Source organism: Panthera uncia, chromosome D4 (assembly GCF_023721935.1).
Source record: "Panthera uncia isolate 11264 chromosome D4, Puncia_PCG_1.0, whole genome shotgun sequence".
NCBI lineage: Eukaryota > Metazoa > Chordata > Mammalia > Carnivora > Felidae > Panthera > Panthera uncia.
The window spans coordinates 79,940,983-79,956,928 of record NC_064807.1 but is presented as its reverse complement, the minus strand read 5'-3'; the positions used below and the strand labels follow the sequence as shown (position 1 = coordinate 79,956,928).

The 15,946-nt window shown below is 35.6% G+C and overlaps 1 protein-coding gene across 4 annotated transcripts in view; it reads right to left on the bottom strand.

Annotated features, from left to right (window-relative positions):
• The window catches only part of RABGAP1 (RAB GTPase activating protein 1), a 177,520-nt gene that overhangs the window by 116,015 nt on the left and 45,559 nt on the right, over window positions 1-15,946 (bottom strand). For 3 of the 4 annotated variants that reach the window (XR_007457309.1, XM_049628522.1, XM_049628513.1), the window contains exons 3-8: window positions 12,606-12,840; window positions 11,498-11,702; window positions 7,981-8,155; window positions 7,249-7,406; window positions 1,081-1,191; window positions 352-418 (exon numbers count right to left, since the gene is read on the bottom strand). Coding sequence is in view for 3 of the 4 variants with exons in the window: in XM_049628522.1 (XP_049484479.1) it covers window positions 352-418; window positions 1,081-1,191; window positions 7,249-7,406; window positions 7,981-8,155; window positions 11,498-11,702; window positions 12,606-12,840 (951 nt within the window). In the remaining variant the exon portion in view is untranslated. Of the gene's footprint in view, window positions 1-351; window positions 419-1,080; window positions 1,192-7,248; window positions 7,407-7,980; window positions 8,156-11,497; window positions 11,703-12,572; window positions 12,841-15,946 lie in introns of those variants that run through there. The other variant, XM_049628533.1, reaches the window with a different exon arrangement.

Genomic DNA, 15,946 nt, shown 5'->3' with positions numbered 1-15,946 from the left:
AGCAATGTGGATGGAACTGGAGTGTTATGCTAAGTGAAATAAGTCATACAGAGAAAGATACCATATGTTTTACTCTCATGTGGATCCTGAGAAAGTTAACAGAAGACCATGGGGGAGGGGAAGGAAAAAAAAAAGTTAGAGAGGGAGGGAGCCAAAACATAAGAGACTCTTAAACACTGAGAACAAACTGAGGGTTGATAGGGGGGGTGGCAGGGGGGAGGGGGGTTGATGGGTATTGAGGAGGGCACCTTTTGGGATGAGCACTGGGTGTTGTATGGAAACCAATTTGGCAATAAATTTCATATTTAAAAAATAAAAATAAAAATTTTTTTTAAAAAAAGCAATCCTTACCAAATCTAACAAGTGCATGTCACTATTTCGTACATCTTTTCCTGGGCTAAGGAGAAGACCAAAACACCTGCCAAAAAAAGAGAAGAGACATAAATTTGGAAAAAAAATAACACAAACAAGATGCTTAAACAGGTCACCTAAAATTCTTCTTGATGGATAAAGGACACATTAAAATTATTAATAAATTAACTACTGCCCAAATAATCCTTAATTCTTGAATTTACATAAATTCTGCTTGGCTTTTATTATCACACAGTTGAAGTCAGCATATTAGCTGCAGATTTATGGGAGATAAGTCAAAGTGAATGAAATATTCACTTCAATAACCAAAAGAATTCCCCAGAGAATAACATATTTTTCATATATATGGGAATATATATATATATATATATATGTGTGTGTGTTTTTTTTTTTTTTTTTTTTTTTAAAGAGAGAAAGAGAGAGAGAGAGAGAGAGAGAGAGAGAGAGCGCGCGCGCGTGTGCAGGACAGAAAAGCGGAGGGAGATAGAGAATCTCGACCAGGCTCCACGTTCAGCACAGAGCCCAGCACTGGGCTCAATCCCATGACTCTGGGATCATGACCTGAGCTGAATTCAAGAGCTGGATGCTCAACCGACTGAGCCACCCAGGCACCCTGCAAATACATTTTTGAATATAGTATATGGTTACTCCACTAGACTGATAAAAACTAGAATTTATATTTAAGCTGAATTTACTAAAAATGTTTACCTTTCAATGGCAAGTTCTTTATTAGTTGTTTGTTGCACATAGATGACAATCTTTTTATCAGTTCCTTGGCGAAGTTTAAAGCATTGTCTGTCCTTCTCCTTAGGAACTGCACTGTAGGACAACATGTTTCATTAATTTTGCAAAGTATTTTCTTATGACATATACTAGAACAACTTCTCTTGAATCTAGGATTCTTTTCTGTGCCTGGTTTTCAAATCATAACAGAAATTTAAAACTCATCATCTGCCTCTGAATGTGAAAATATTACCATTACTGTATGTAATCCGCTAAACAATGTATTTAAGCTAGAAAAAACGCTCTTATGCTCCCTAAAATGTGTCTTTAGTTTTTTTAATTTTCTGTTGCTGTAAAAATTAAGTTAGATATTTGTAAAGCCCTTAGCATAGCATCTAGCACAGACACTCAAAAAAACATTAGTTTCTTTTCAGTTTAGTCAGGTTTTTTTTATAAATAATTATTGCCTTATTTGTTTAAATAAAGAAAAAATACCTAATCATGGAGTCTTTGAATTTCAAAACAAGGTGCCTTCAAAAAATAACAGAGATATAAGATATGGCCAAAAAGTAAGCTGTTGCCTAACACTTCCCTCAAGCAGTGATAACACTGTAAACATGTGCAGGCATTATAAAAACAATACTAATGATACAGTTAAACATTACTTTAAGAAAAAAGTTGAAAATATTCTTAAAATTAGAGTTTACCAAAATAATCTCCTACTCTCTCACACACCACCTGCTCTAGCTCCTTTGTTCTCAAAAGCAAACATCTGCCTATGGCAATCAGCCAACATGCAGCAAATATAAATTATGTCTTAGTGCTATACAACTCAAAAAAAAATGGCAGCAGAACCATTAGAAGATATTAGAAAAGGCTACATGAGAGTTCTGAGTACCTACTCAAACTAAAAAGTGGCTCTGAAGAAATAAAATTAGTTTGAAGACCATCTGCACTTACACAGTAACTAACTCAAAAACACTGCATGAAACAGATTAGAAAATCAAAGAACCTTATCAAAGGAGTCTAGAAATGACAAACATCTGCAAAGAAAAACTCCATACCAAACTGTTAAAAGTATTTGTGGTTGACAGAAATTTCACCTATAAGGATATAGACAGGTTATCAATTTTCAACTGACAACAGATACACTAGTGTTTATGTTCTGTGCGTGCTGACACAGAAATACACATAATCCCACCTTTTCAGCAGTATTTAAAAAGACAAAAGATATAAAGTTGCTTCCGGCGTCCTAAGGCTGAAGTGCAAGGAAAAACTATATTAACAGGAAGCAGAGTGGAGACTGTTAAGCAGTGGAAGTTCGTTTCATTACTGTCAGGGACTCTAGATTAAATTTCTTCCTTTTTTTTCTTTTTTTTTTTTTTTAATGTTTATTTTTGAGACTGAGAGAGGAGAGAGGTGAGGGAGAGAAATAGCAGGGGAGGGGCAGAGAGAGAGGGAGTCACAGAATTCCAAGCAGGCTCCAGGCTCTGAGGTGTCAGCCTGATGCGGAGCTTAAACTTGTGAACCCCGAGATCATGACCTGAGCCGAAATGGGTGGCTTAACCAACCGTGCCACCCAGGCGCCCCTGGATTGTATTTCTAGTATTGTCATTATATCACTGAATGGATCCACCCAAATAATTTCACATTTACTTCCTACTGTATAAATTACAATACTGAGGTCCAGGCTTAACTTCTCTGGGTTTCTTTACCCATAAAACAAGGAATATATTAAATACCCAGCATATCTAATAGGGTTAGGTGGTAGATTAAATGAGACAAAAAAGTGCTTTGAATGGTATAAGTGAAAATGCTCCATCTTCCCAAGGGCTAAATGGAAAGTAGATTTCTAATTTTAATTAACGTAAGAAGTATACTTTTTCAGGGACGAAAAGAAGAGCACTAATTCTTGCCACAGCACTTTATGTATATTTATGTTATAGTAAAACCACAATTTATGTTGTGCTATGGTTACTTATATATACTGTTATTTTTTGGATAGGTGCTAAATCATATGGGTGCACTATTATATTATGTTTTTAGTGAAATATAACTGACATACAACATTATGTTAACTTGAGGTGTACAACATAATGTTTCGATACTTAATATTATGAAATGCATCATACTTTAATCATGCTATTTTGGTTAACATTCAATTTCCACTTTTTAATTTTGTTATTATATATAGTGTTAAGAGGAGCAACCATCTTGATAATTCTCTCTGTATCTCAGTGATTATTTCTGTAGATAAATTCTGTAGATATTACAGAATCACTGGTTTAAAAAAAAATTGCATTCAGCAAGTTCAATCTGATAAAGAACTTCTCAACAAGTTCATTATAATAAGGCTACACAACACTCTTTTCTACTATAAACTACAAATTCAATAAAATCACATTAACAAAAACAGAACAAAGCCCCAACAAATGTGAAGAGCAAAATGACCATCCAGAAATTTTCTATATAGCATTTCCATATAGTATTTCCTTGGTATGAGGGTGAATGGAACAGGGATGACTGATCTACCTTGAACATGCCTGAGTTCAGAAGGAAGAAAACTAGTCCTAACGGTTCTGAGAGAGCTTAGAAATTGTTTCTATTTGTAATTGAAATTTACAAACAGGATCTACATAAATATCTTTACTGAAGAAAAAAAAATGCAGTTTAAAGAAACTTTTGTTCCTTAAAATGGAAAATAACTATTACAAAGTTCGTAGATTATAATTTCCACTTCCTAGGGTAGATATGCATTCGGTGGGAAGCAGCACATCCCAGTGTTGGTTGCTGTGAGAGCAGAAACACAGCTGATGGCAAGGCACACACCACAGCAAAGTCTCATACTTCAGTGAACAAATCAAAGGTGAAGCTGCATGGTACACTAAATTTGCCACCAGATGGCAGGATAGTTCCAAAAGTCTGCAGGGAGACCAAGCGTTATCCAAAACAAATGAACCAGCCATTGTGCTTTCTAATTTAAAAGCAAACTAGTAGAAAATCATTCATATTTTGATGTAATTCCATTTTACTCATTTTATGAGGTAGTCAAGGAGGAAAGAGACTTTAATATGCAGCAATCAATTATGATCCAGGAAGCACCCAATGTGTGATACGGGTTATGGAGGGAAAAGAAAAATCAATCATCTTGTGACCACAGTATTTTAAAGTTAGAAAGGACTTTAGAATCTAGCCACCTCATTTTATAGATAAGGTAACCACTGCCAGGAGATATAAAGAAACTTGGAAAAGGCCACAGTGTTAATAGTAACAATAATTAAACTAAAGTTTTTATTTCTGTCCCAGAGTTCTTTTCACTACGAAGAATTATCATTATACCTAAAACCCCAAGCCAGTTATTTCTGACCCTATCTGCAAGGTTAAGACTTCAGACACACATACCTCATTTCTTCTCTTCCAATGTATACAGATAAACTATAATAGTAAAACTTGATTTCAACAGCCTTAAGATCTTTAGATTATTAAAACAAAGTAACCAGCCAATAAGACCAAAAAACCCAGCAAAACAAAAGCAGCTACAAATCCAGCAGGCTTAGCTTCTGTCATATTTCACATCAGCAGTCTAAAAGAACATGGTAATAGGACATATTTTCCCACATGAAAGAATTTTTTTTAATAGCTTCAAAATTCTTCAAATATTGTCTCTGGAAAAGCGAAATTAAGAAAACAGTCCCATTTACAACCGCACCAAAAATAATAAAATACCTAGGAATAAACTTAACCAAAGAGGTGAAAGCCCTGTACTCTGAGGACAACACAAATAACTGGAAAGACATTCCACGCTCATGGACTGAGAGAACAAATGTTAACATGTCCATACTGTCCAGAGCAATCTACAGATTTAATTCAGTCTCTACCAAAATACCAACATTTTTTACAGAACTAGAAAAATTAGTCCTAAATTTTGTATGGCATCACAACAGACTCTGAATAGCCAGCACAGTCTTGAAAAATAAGAACAAGGGGAGCCTGCATGGATCAGTCGGTTAAGTATCTGCCTCTTGATTTCAGCTCAGGTCATGATCTCACAGGTCCTGAGATCTAGCCCTGCTCAATCTATTTGGGATCTGCTTGGGATTCTCTCTCTCTGTCCCGATCCCCGCTCACACGCGTGTGCTCTTGCTCTCTCAAAATTTACATTTGAAAAAAGAAAAAGAACAGAAGTGAAGGTATCATAATCCCAGATTTCAAGATACACTATAAAGCTGCAGTAAGCAAAACAGTGTGGTACTGGCACAAAAACAGACACATAGATCAATGGAACAGAATAGAGAGCCCAGAAATAAACCCACAATTATATGGTCAATTAATCTTTGACAAAGGAGGAATGAATATACAATGGGAAAAAGACAGTCTCTTCAACAAATCATGCTGGGAAGATTGGACAGCAACATGTGAAAGAATGAAACTGGACCACTTTCTTACACCATACACAAAAACAAACTCAAAATGGATTAAAGATCTAAATGTGAGACCTAAAACCATAAAAATCCTAGGTGACAGCACAGGCAGTAACTTCTCTGACACAGGGCCACAGCAATATTTTTCTAGATATGCCTCCTGAGGCAAGGGAAACAAAACCAAAAATAAACTATTGGGACTACATCAAAATAAAAAGCTTCTGCACAGCAAAGGAAACAATCAACAAAACTAAAAGACAACCTCCTGAACTGGAGAAGATATTTGCAAATGACATATATCCAATAAAGGTTTAGTATCCAAAATATATAAAGAACTTATACAACTCAACACCCAAAAAGCAAATAATCCAATTTAAAAATGGGTAGAAGACATAAAAAGAAATGACATACAGGTGGCCAACAAACATATGATAAGATGCTCAACATAACTAATCATCGGGGAAATGCAAATCAAAACCACAATGAGATCATCTCACACATGTCAGAATGGCTAGTATCAAAAAAGACAAGAAATATCAAGTGCTGGCGAGGATATGGAGAAAAAGGAACCCTTGTGAATAGTTTGTAGGAATGCAAACTGGTACAGCCACTATGGAAAACCGTATGGAGGTTCTTCAAAAAATTAAAAATAGAATTACCAAATGATCCAGTAATTCCACTACTGGGTATTTACACGTAGAATATGAAAACATTAATTAAAAAAGATACAGGCACTCCTATGTTTACTGCAGCATTATTTACAACAGCCCAATTATGGATGCAGGCCAAGTGTCCATCAATAGATGAATGGACAAAGAAGATGTAGGGTGTGTATATGTATGTATACATATGTGCATGTGTGCATATATGTGCGTGTGTTGTGTATACAATACATACACAACACACACACACATTCATTCTATGGTATATTACTCAGCCAAAAAAAAAAAAAAAAAAAAGAAAGAATGAAAAGAAAGAAATCAGTCTTTCTCTCACTGACATATCTCACTTAAGCATTATACCCTCTAGATCCATCCATGTTGTTACAAATGGCAAGATCTCATTCTTTTTTATGGCTGAGTACTATTCTAACATATATATGTATAAATATACACATGTATACCACCTTATATGCATGCATGTATGTATACACCATTTTGTGTGTGTATATGTACATATATATACACCACCTCTTCTTTATCCATTCAACCTATTGATAGACACTTGGGCTGTTTCCAAAATTAGAGAAAGAAAAATACCATATGATTTCACTCCTATGTGGAATTTAAGAAACAAAACAAACAAAGAAAAAAAAGTGACAAACGAAAAATCAGACTCAAACTATAGAGAGCAAAATGATGGTTACCAGTGGAGTGGTGGCTGGCAGTGGGATGGGGGAGCTGGGAATGGGTCAAATAGGTGAAGGGAATTAAGAGAACACCTATTGTGATGAGCACTGACGGAGTAATATACAGAATTTTTGAATCTCTATATTGTACACCTGAAACATTAACACTGTATATTAATTATACTGGAATTAAAATCTAAAACATTTTTAATAGTAAAAAATCTTTCCTCTGCAAATCTATTTTTTTCTTTATCACTTACAATATAAAAAACTCTACCTATAAAAGCAGTCATTTTATACTATGAAAGTTATATGACATTCGTGAACCACAAATGATGTAGCATTTTAATACACACTTTAAAAAAATAGAATAAAATACCCTACCTAAAATAACCTTTACCATCATCTTCTTTTATTTCTAAAGACACAGAGAATGTAAAGATGTCACTGTCAGGAGTTTGGGGTGCAGCAGCTGCTGAAAGTGGGGTCTGCTTGGCAGAACGGCGGAAGGCAGTAGCAAAACTGTAAAGTATCCGGCTGACCTACAACAGATGTGTTAGGCTGTTATCACAAGAAATAAAATACTTTTATTAAGGCTGAAGGTTACCTGCTTTGTGTATGTGTGGGGAGGGGGAGTAATACATCTTTCCCCCATTGATTTCTTTTGCTAAGTTATCATAACTTGTTAGGCCTAGAAAGCAAACAACATTAAAATGAGAAGGGGTTTTTAAAAAAGAAGTGATTGTGAACAAGAGAAATCCAACTGAAAAATAATTTCCTAAATTGTTAGAGATGATCTGAATATCTTTATTATAAAAAATAATCCTACAAAATTAGCTTTAAAATAACAGTTTGTTAATGTGTGACTGCTGAAACCAAGATGCCCATTTAAGCCAATCAAGAAGCAGCCCTGGTCTCTGACACTCTCAGCAAGAAGACTATGGTTCCCCAAACTTCTAGTTTCTTTATATTTCAGCCCATCAGGCTGGAATAAATAAAACATTAGCACAGAATTTCATTTGGCTTTTAAGTGACCATAATAAACACTACAATAACTTCAACACAGTGAGGGTACAGGTGAAGTTTCATTTGCAGACAGTTCTCGTAAGGACTTACAGCTTCTTGTATTTCGCACCGGAAGACGTGTATTCTGAAGAGCTCTGCATTGTAATGACTTTCAGTGAAAGCGAAACAGTCACTCTCAGGAGTTCCATCATGCCCTCTGACACAGAACAGGATTTTGTAGATAGGGTAGTTTGCTATTTCAGTGTTTGTCTGAGGATCTAAGAGTCTGTTTGGTTAAAAAAAAGATATAAAGAGCTTAGAGGGATTATGGACTATTTTCACTGTTATCCATATTATGATTCAAGACTCCCCTTTCTATCAAGATCATATAAACCATTTTTGGTATGCTAATTACATTAATTTTTAGTCTTGATAAATAAGTCATATGTGGATTACTGAAGTTATTAATACATAATTCCACAGTACTAAAACCTATATAATCTTATACTTTTAGAGAGGCAATCAGAAAGACATAAACAATAAGTACATGTTTCTTATATAGTCTGTATGTAAATAAAGACTAGATCAATGGGTAAATTAGAGTACCAAAATGAATCATTAAAGCTGTGCTTTTCATTACCTCCTAAAAAATAACCTAATCTTCTTTCTTATTTAAAAAAATAGGGGTGCCTGGGTGGCTCAGTCGGTTAAGCAACCGACTTCAGCTCAGGTCATGATCTCACGTTCCATGAGTTCGAGTCCCACATTGGGCCTGCTTCTGATTCTGTATCTCACTCTCTCTCTGCCCCTCCCCTGCTCATGCTGTCTCTCAAAAATAAACAAACATGAGAAAAAATTAAAATAAAATAAAACAAAATAAAATAAAAAATAAAATAAAAAACTGGGGCGCCTGAGTGGCTCAGTCGGTTAAATGTTCGACTTTGGCTCAGGTCCTTGAGTTTGAGCTCCACGTCGGGCTCTGTGCTGACAGCTCAGAGCCTGGAGCCTGCTTTGGATTCTGTGTCTCCCTGTCTCTCGCTGCCCCTTCCCTGCTCACATTCTCTCTCTCGTTCAAAAATAAACATTAAAAAAAAAATTTTTTTTTAAAGAATAAAAAACTGGGGTGCCTGGGTGGGTCAGTTGGTTAAGCATCCAACCTCGGCTTGGGTCATGATTTCATGGTTCAGGGGTTCAAGCCCCACATCAGGCTGTGCTGATAGCTCAGAGCCTAGAGCCTAGAGCCTGGAGCCTGCTTTGGATTCTGTGTCTCCCTCTCTCTCTGTCCCTCCCCTGCTTATACTCTGTCTCCCTTTTTCTCAAAAATAAAATAAACATTAAAAAAAAAAAAGAATAAAAAACCTGCTGTGCTGGGGCACCTGCCTGGGTGGTTCAGTGGGTTAGGTGTCCAACTCTTGGTTTCAGCTCAGGTCATGATCTTGCGGTTTTGTCAGTGCGAGCCCTGTGTCAGGCTCTGCACTGACAGCATGGAGCCTGCTTGGGATTCTCTCTCTCTCCTTTTCTCTCTGCCCCTCCTCCACTCGTATCGCCTGTCTCTCTCAAAATAAATAAATAAACTTAACAAAAAAAAAAAAAAAACTGATGTGCTTTCTCATAATGAAACATGTTCTTCTGATTCATGGCAAATAAGAGAGACTGTACAAAACGTTAATATCTACAAAAAAGATAATTACTAGAATCAAAGGACATCATTACGAAAATCAAAGATGTGTCATTCACTCAAAAATGTATTGGTTCAATAATACTTCTGTGATACCTACAACATTCCAGGCTCTGCCCTGGACAATGAGGACATAAATATGAAAGGAATGAAAAGAAACGGCAATTTCAACACTGAATGGGCAAGGCCATGGATGGGGAAACCCCAGGGGTCCCTGTGTGTAATGCAAACACATAGGAAGGGAACCCAATTCACATTCAAAGGCACTGTGATAAGATAAAAACTTTGAAAACATAGGGCAAGAGAAATTGCTTTTGCATATTTATAGAATTAAAATATATCAGAACAAAGTATAACTTCAGTTGGGCATGACTACTGACTAAGAAGCATACAGAAATGAGAGCTGAACAAATTTTACTGAAAGTTTCACATTAGGGGTGCCTGGGTGGCTTAGTTGGTTAAGCGTCTGATTCTTGTTTTCAGCTCAGGTCACCATCTCACGGTTTGTGAGAGCCATGTTGGGCTCTGTGCCGACATTGTGGAACCTGCTTGGGATTCTCTCTCTCCCTCAAAATAAACAGACATTAAAAAAAAAAAAAGTTTCACATTAATAAATACCATTAAAATTAGGATTTGTGAGTCTAAGTGCAATGGTTCTTTAAAAACTCAAAAGAAGAATTATACATGCAGATAAATGAAATATTAAATATTAAGTAACCTACTATTATCCACATATAGGTACAATTCTACTACCATGAAAACCCAAAATGCTTCTGGGGGCACAGAAACAGATATTCTCATACTATGCTGATAAAAATACAAAACAGATCAATATTTCTAGATGGCTATTTGGCATTGTATCAAAAACAATGAAAATGGGGAAACCTTTTGACTCAGTAAGTCTACTTCTAGGAATTTATCCTAAGGAAATTTCAAACATACAAAAATTTAGCTCAAACATAACTATTTATAGGAGAATTATAGGTAAAGCACTTACGTACCCATTTAATAAAAGCTTAATATTAGCCATTATTAGTAGTACTTTTCTCATTAAAAACAACAACAACAACACTAAAATGTCTAATATAAAAGACCGGTTCTTTTTTTTGTTTTTGTAAGACTATATTTTTTTAAGCAATCTCTATACCCAATGTAGGGCTCAAACTCACAGCCCGGAGATCATGAGTTCCACACTCCACCAACTAAGCCAGACAGGTGCTCCAGAGACTGGTGATTTCTAAATAATCCATCATATACCATCACAAATTTACTGATATGTAAAGAGATTCATAATATAAAACTAATTGAAGAAAGGGGTGCCTACGTGGCTCAACTGGTTAAGCATCCACCTTTGGCTCAGGTCATGAGCTTGTGGTGAGTTGGAACCCTGCATCGGGTTCCGTGCTGACAGCTCAGAGCCTGGAGCCTGCTTCCGATTCTGTCTCTCCCTCTCTGCCCCTACCCAGCTCACGCTCTGTCTCTGTCTCTCAAAAATAAATAAATAAATTTTAAAAAATAAAAAAAAAATTAAAAAAAGTGTTGATTCTGATAATGTTAATATTATTGATTCTAATATGTTCAGTTAGATTCAATATTAAACTTCTTACTGAACTAATGTGTCAAGCTAGTATTTGTATGGTGGAACAGGGAAAATATAAATAAATTTATTAGGCATATTTTCAGGCCAACATATTTTAATTAATCCCCAAACATTTAAATTTTTAATGTACTACACATAATTGGCATGGGGAAATGTATATAAAAAAACTGTTCTAATGAGTGACTAATTTGCACAAGTATCACAATCCCTGGAAGACAAGATAACACAAGTGCCAGAAGAATGAAACATTACATGAATAACAAGTTATGTATTTTGTTCATTATTATTTCTAAATCTATAGGTCAGAAATCTGATCCAATGGTACAAACATTTCAGGAAGCTGGTCTTACCTCACAGTTCCTTCAGATACATTCGGCACCGAAAGGGTTACATCTAGTGAAATCTGACACTGGCTTCTTAAGATGGACATCATCCTTAATGCTTCCACTTCACTCCTGGGAGCATTTACTGAGGCACAGCCTAAATAAGTTAGTTTGCTGAAAACTACACTGTCCTCATCAGCCACTGGTGTGAAAGGACTTGACCCTTCGGAATCTGAAAGAAATGTTAATAGAGGGTTACTTTCATTCTGATATTTTGTTGACATGAACACCAAGTAAAAATCTACAGGTTACATTTAGGTTCTACAATAAGGTACTAATGAGATAATATTTCATTGCCCCACAATAAATGCCCATTGAAGTCAGAAATTTCATATTAAAACTCTGTCACCGACACCAAAATTTTTAGGAATTGCTTTACTGTTAATCCCAAATTTAAAATGTGATCTGAGGTTAGATCTGATTTGTATTTCTGCCTCTTCTAATTTTTTTTCACTTTATAATTTGTATTTAAGTAAAAAAATAACATTTAATATTTTATCACTCTGAAAAATCCTATCTCTGTCTTTCTGATCTGCACTGCTTTATTTCTCTCATTCATCATCTTAGCCACTTTATTATGTTTTCTCAATGCCCCTGCTTTCCCTTTCCCAATAAAGCTCTACAGTTTTAACACTCTACTTTCCCAGTGAGCCTTTATAACTGCCCTATTCCTCCTCTGCGGTGCCTTTTGCCTCCCTTTTTCAACCTGGCAACTACTCCCAAAGAGCTTTTCAGGCCTGGAACAAGTATCTCTTCCCAAGCATTATTCTTCCACATCTCCAACACTGTACTCAAATTCTTTCTTTCTTGGAAAAATCTTGAAACATTCTGAAATAAGACGACCTCAATGTCATTTAACTACTGTTATCTCTTTGATATAAATGATACACATTTAAAGGGAAATCAGAATGGTACAGATACCTACCCCTCACACAACCCCTTAAATCTAAAATCTGAAGATTCTAGAAAACACATAATGTTTTTTGCCTGCTCTGAATCAAACCTAGTATAGGGTGGACACTCACATAATAAAAACATTAACCTTCAGTAAAGCAAGCAATGCAGCAATCCTAACCTCCTTGTCCAGGTCTCACTGGCAAGCTCATCTCTGGTTTTTGGAGGCCTACTAATGGCACAGGGTTAATGGTGGATGAAGCTGAGAGTTGGTTAGAAAGAGGTCCATCTCCTTCACCATCCAGTTGTGACCTTTCCACAAGTTCTTTGTCCCCTGGCTGGTCGTCCATTGGAGGATCCATCAGAACATCTGCTAGCTCTTTTTGCAGCTGCTGTTCACTTCCATTCCCTATAATCTAAGGGTCAAAATTCATGCAATCAGCAAAGTGTCAAAGACAGGCCAGTACTAATTCAAATGGGTCCACATTCTAGAGATCGTCAGCATTTCTTTTGATACAAAGATATCTTCTGAATGTTTTTTAAAAACAGAATAAATCAAGATCTGCAGTAAGAGCTGCAGCTGCTCCCTTAATACATACAGTTTTTCATGAAAAAGTGTATAGTGAATTTGAGAGTAATGCCCGGAAATGTATGTGATAGTCTGTCAATGTTATTAGAAATGGATAAAGGGGCATTAAGGAAGACACTTGTTGGGTGAATCACTGGATTCTACTTCTGAAATCATTATTGCACTATATGCTAACTAACTTGGATGTAAATTTAAAAAAATTTTAAATAAAATTATGGCGATAAAACGTAAGTTTTCTACAGTGTCCTCAACTAGCAATGAAAATATTCATAATTTTATTTCTCTGCTGAGAAATAACGCTGCTAATGGGATTATCTTTAGGGGCTTCGCTTATCCTTAAGAAAAAGGGAAAATGTGTTCGCTTGCAAAGTTATCATAGAAACAGACTTAGTAGGTAATAAATTTTCACATGTATTTTACCATTCCTACTATAAATAAGTCTAAGGAAGGCTTCTCTGATATTAACAGTTTCTTAAAGTTCTGAGACACCTGAATAAAGCTTGTACATATAAAATGGCCCTGAGCAACAGAAGCACTCCATTTCAGTAATGTCAAGTATTTATTTGTCTAGAGTCATGATGGTTTATTATTAGTTGCTCAACAAGGAAGTAATGCTTTCCAATGCTAAGGAAAACCACAAGTGACAAAACCCAGCAATGTCACTAAATGCTTATTCAAGAAACACTAAAAAAATTTTAACAAAGGAATTAATTTAGGAAAAGTCATAATCAAAAAAGGGGGCTGATTTAGGAGGGTTTCTGAAGACTAAACCTGACAAAAAGTTAAAATGGGTGGGGCTAGGAGATTGTTACAGAGAATGAGGTCTTCTCAGTAAAATCAACACAGAAGTTAGGAAGAAAATGTCAATAATAACAGACACCTCTGGACTACCAAAGAACCCTGTTCAAACATAGTTTTATAACCCTATAAGCTTCAAGTTCCTTTGGCTATAAATTATAATTGAGAAACAAACAGTTTTAAATCTTTTTTTGCTGACATTTCCCAAGGAAATTTAACATGTCAGCTACTCTTGCCTTAGAAATAAAGGCCAGACAAGTGTTCAGCCTCTTGGCTTCGGTTACAATGTTTATTTCCGTGAATTTCATTTTATGTTAACAGTCACTGCTAATGGAACTAAAAAGCAGGTCAAGTAATTGTAATTCTTTGTTCTGCCTGATCTTACACATCCAAGTGCAATCAAATTTCTTTTTTCAGAAGTTCTACTTTCACAAGTTTTTAAACCATCTGAAAAACAAACCACAGCTTAGTTCCAATTAGCCTCTTATTCTTTCAGAACTGGAGAAGAATTACTATATCACCTGCAGTAAATAAAAGATGGTCTATTTGATAGTCTGTTTTCCAAGGGGAGAGAAAGAACATACATAAGTAGTAGTTACAGCTTCCTAAACACAGATGGAGAAAAGATATTCAATTCCATGTTTAGGTAATTAGTAATTATAACTGGGGAAGCCATCACTAAAAGAGCAAACTAAATCAAAGAGAAGACATTTTACATATTATGAAGTACTATTTTGTTCTTTGGTATACAGGGTAATTAACCTCAAGTTTTCTGCTGGATAGACTGCGTACATTTTCATATTATTTGCCAATAACAAAAATATACCTAACCCTGAGAGAAAACATGTTTATATGTTTGTATTTTGTGTTTATACATGTTCATCTTGCATTCTTCTCTCATTTATAAAATCTATAAACATAAGAACTGTGTTCCATTTCCTTAACTCTTCCTTAAGGACTAGGAAAAAGAAATGTTCACATGCAAACATGTGATTTTTAAAAGCTGCTTAAAAATAGCAATGCAACATATGCTTTGGATAATTAGGTCCAAAATAGTACTCAACAATTTTGTTAGATCATTTGTGAACCTTCAATTTAATTTCAGAATTACTGTCTGTGACATTACAATACACATACTTAAACCAATTAAGCTTTTTGTTTTTTTATTAAAAGAATTTTTTTTTATTAAGTAATCTCTATGCCCAACATGGGGCTTGATCTAATGACCCTGATATCAAGAGCAGTACGCTCCACTGACTGAGCCAGCCAGGTACCCTGTTGTTTTCTTTCTAAAGACAGTCTTCCCTGGGCTTATCTGGGAAATAATTCACAATGACTTTCAAGGCTCTCAAACTCTGACATGCATCAGAATCACGTGGAGAATTTTTATGACGCAAAGTGTTGGGCCCCAAATGAATTCCAATTCAGTAATTCTGAGTGGACCTGATAATGTGTATTTTTTAAAAATTTCCAGGAGATAGTGATACTGCTAGTCTGGGGACCACAGTCTTAAGAATCAACCTTAGGTTAATGGTTCTTAACCATGACTCTATCGTATAATTACTAATATTACCAGGAGGCATTTTAAAATTCAAATATTTGCTCCTTCCTCCCTCCCCTCACCTCCCACCTTAGTAGAGCCTGGCTGGGCATATGCATTTTGAAGAACCTCCACAGGTTATTTACAAAACAGGTGGCAGGCCAGATTAGGCCATCAGACTATAGTTTGTTGACCTCTGGTATTGATGAATAGCTTAAATAAACCAACAACCACTTATTGCTAGACTTCTTGTTATTAACACAAAATAAACCCACCATAAGCAGGGTTTTTCTGTTCCTTGCTGCCAAGAGCATTCTTAACAGATAACACAATCATCTCTAAAACAGATGTAGCTTCAGGTAAAGTAATCAACACACTGCAATATTAGTAAAGGGCAGACATACAGATCAGTGGAACAAAACAGAATCCAGAAATAGACTGACATATATATATGACCAATTGGTTTCAACAAAGATGGCAGGGTAATTCAATGGAGAAAGGTAATAAATGGTGTTAGAACAATTAGCCTGACATCCATACCTATGTAAAGACATGAATCTTAGCTAATACTTCACATCATATACAAAAATTAATG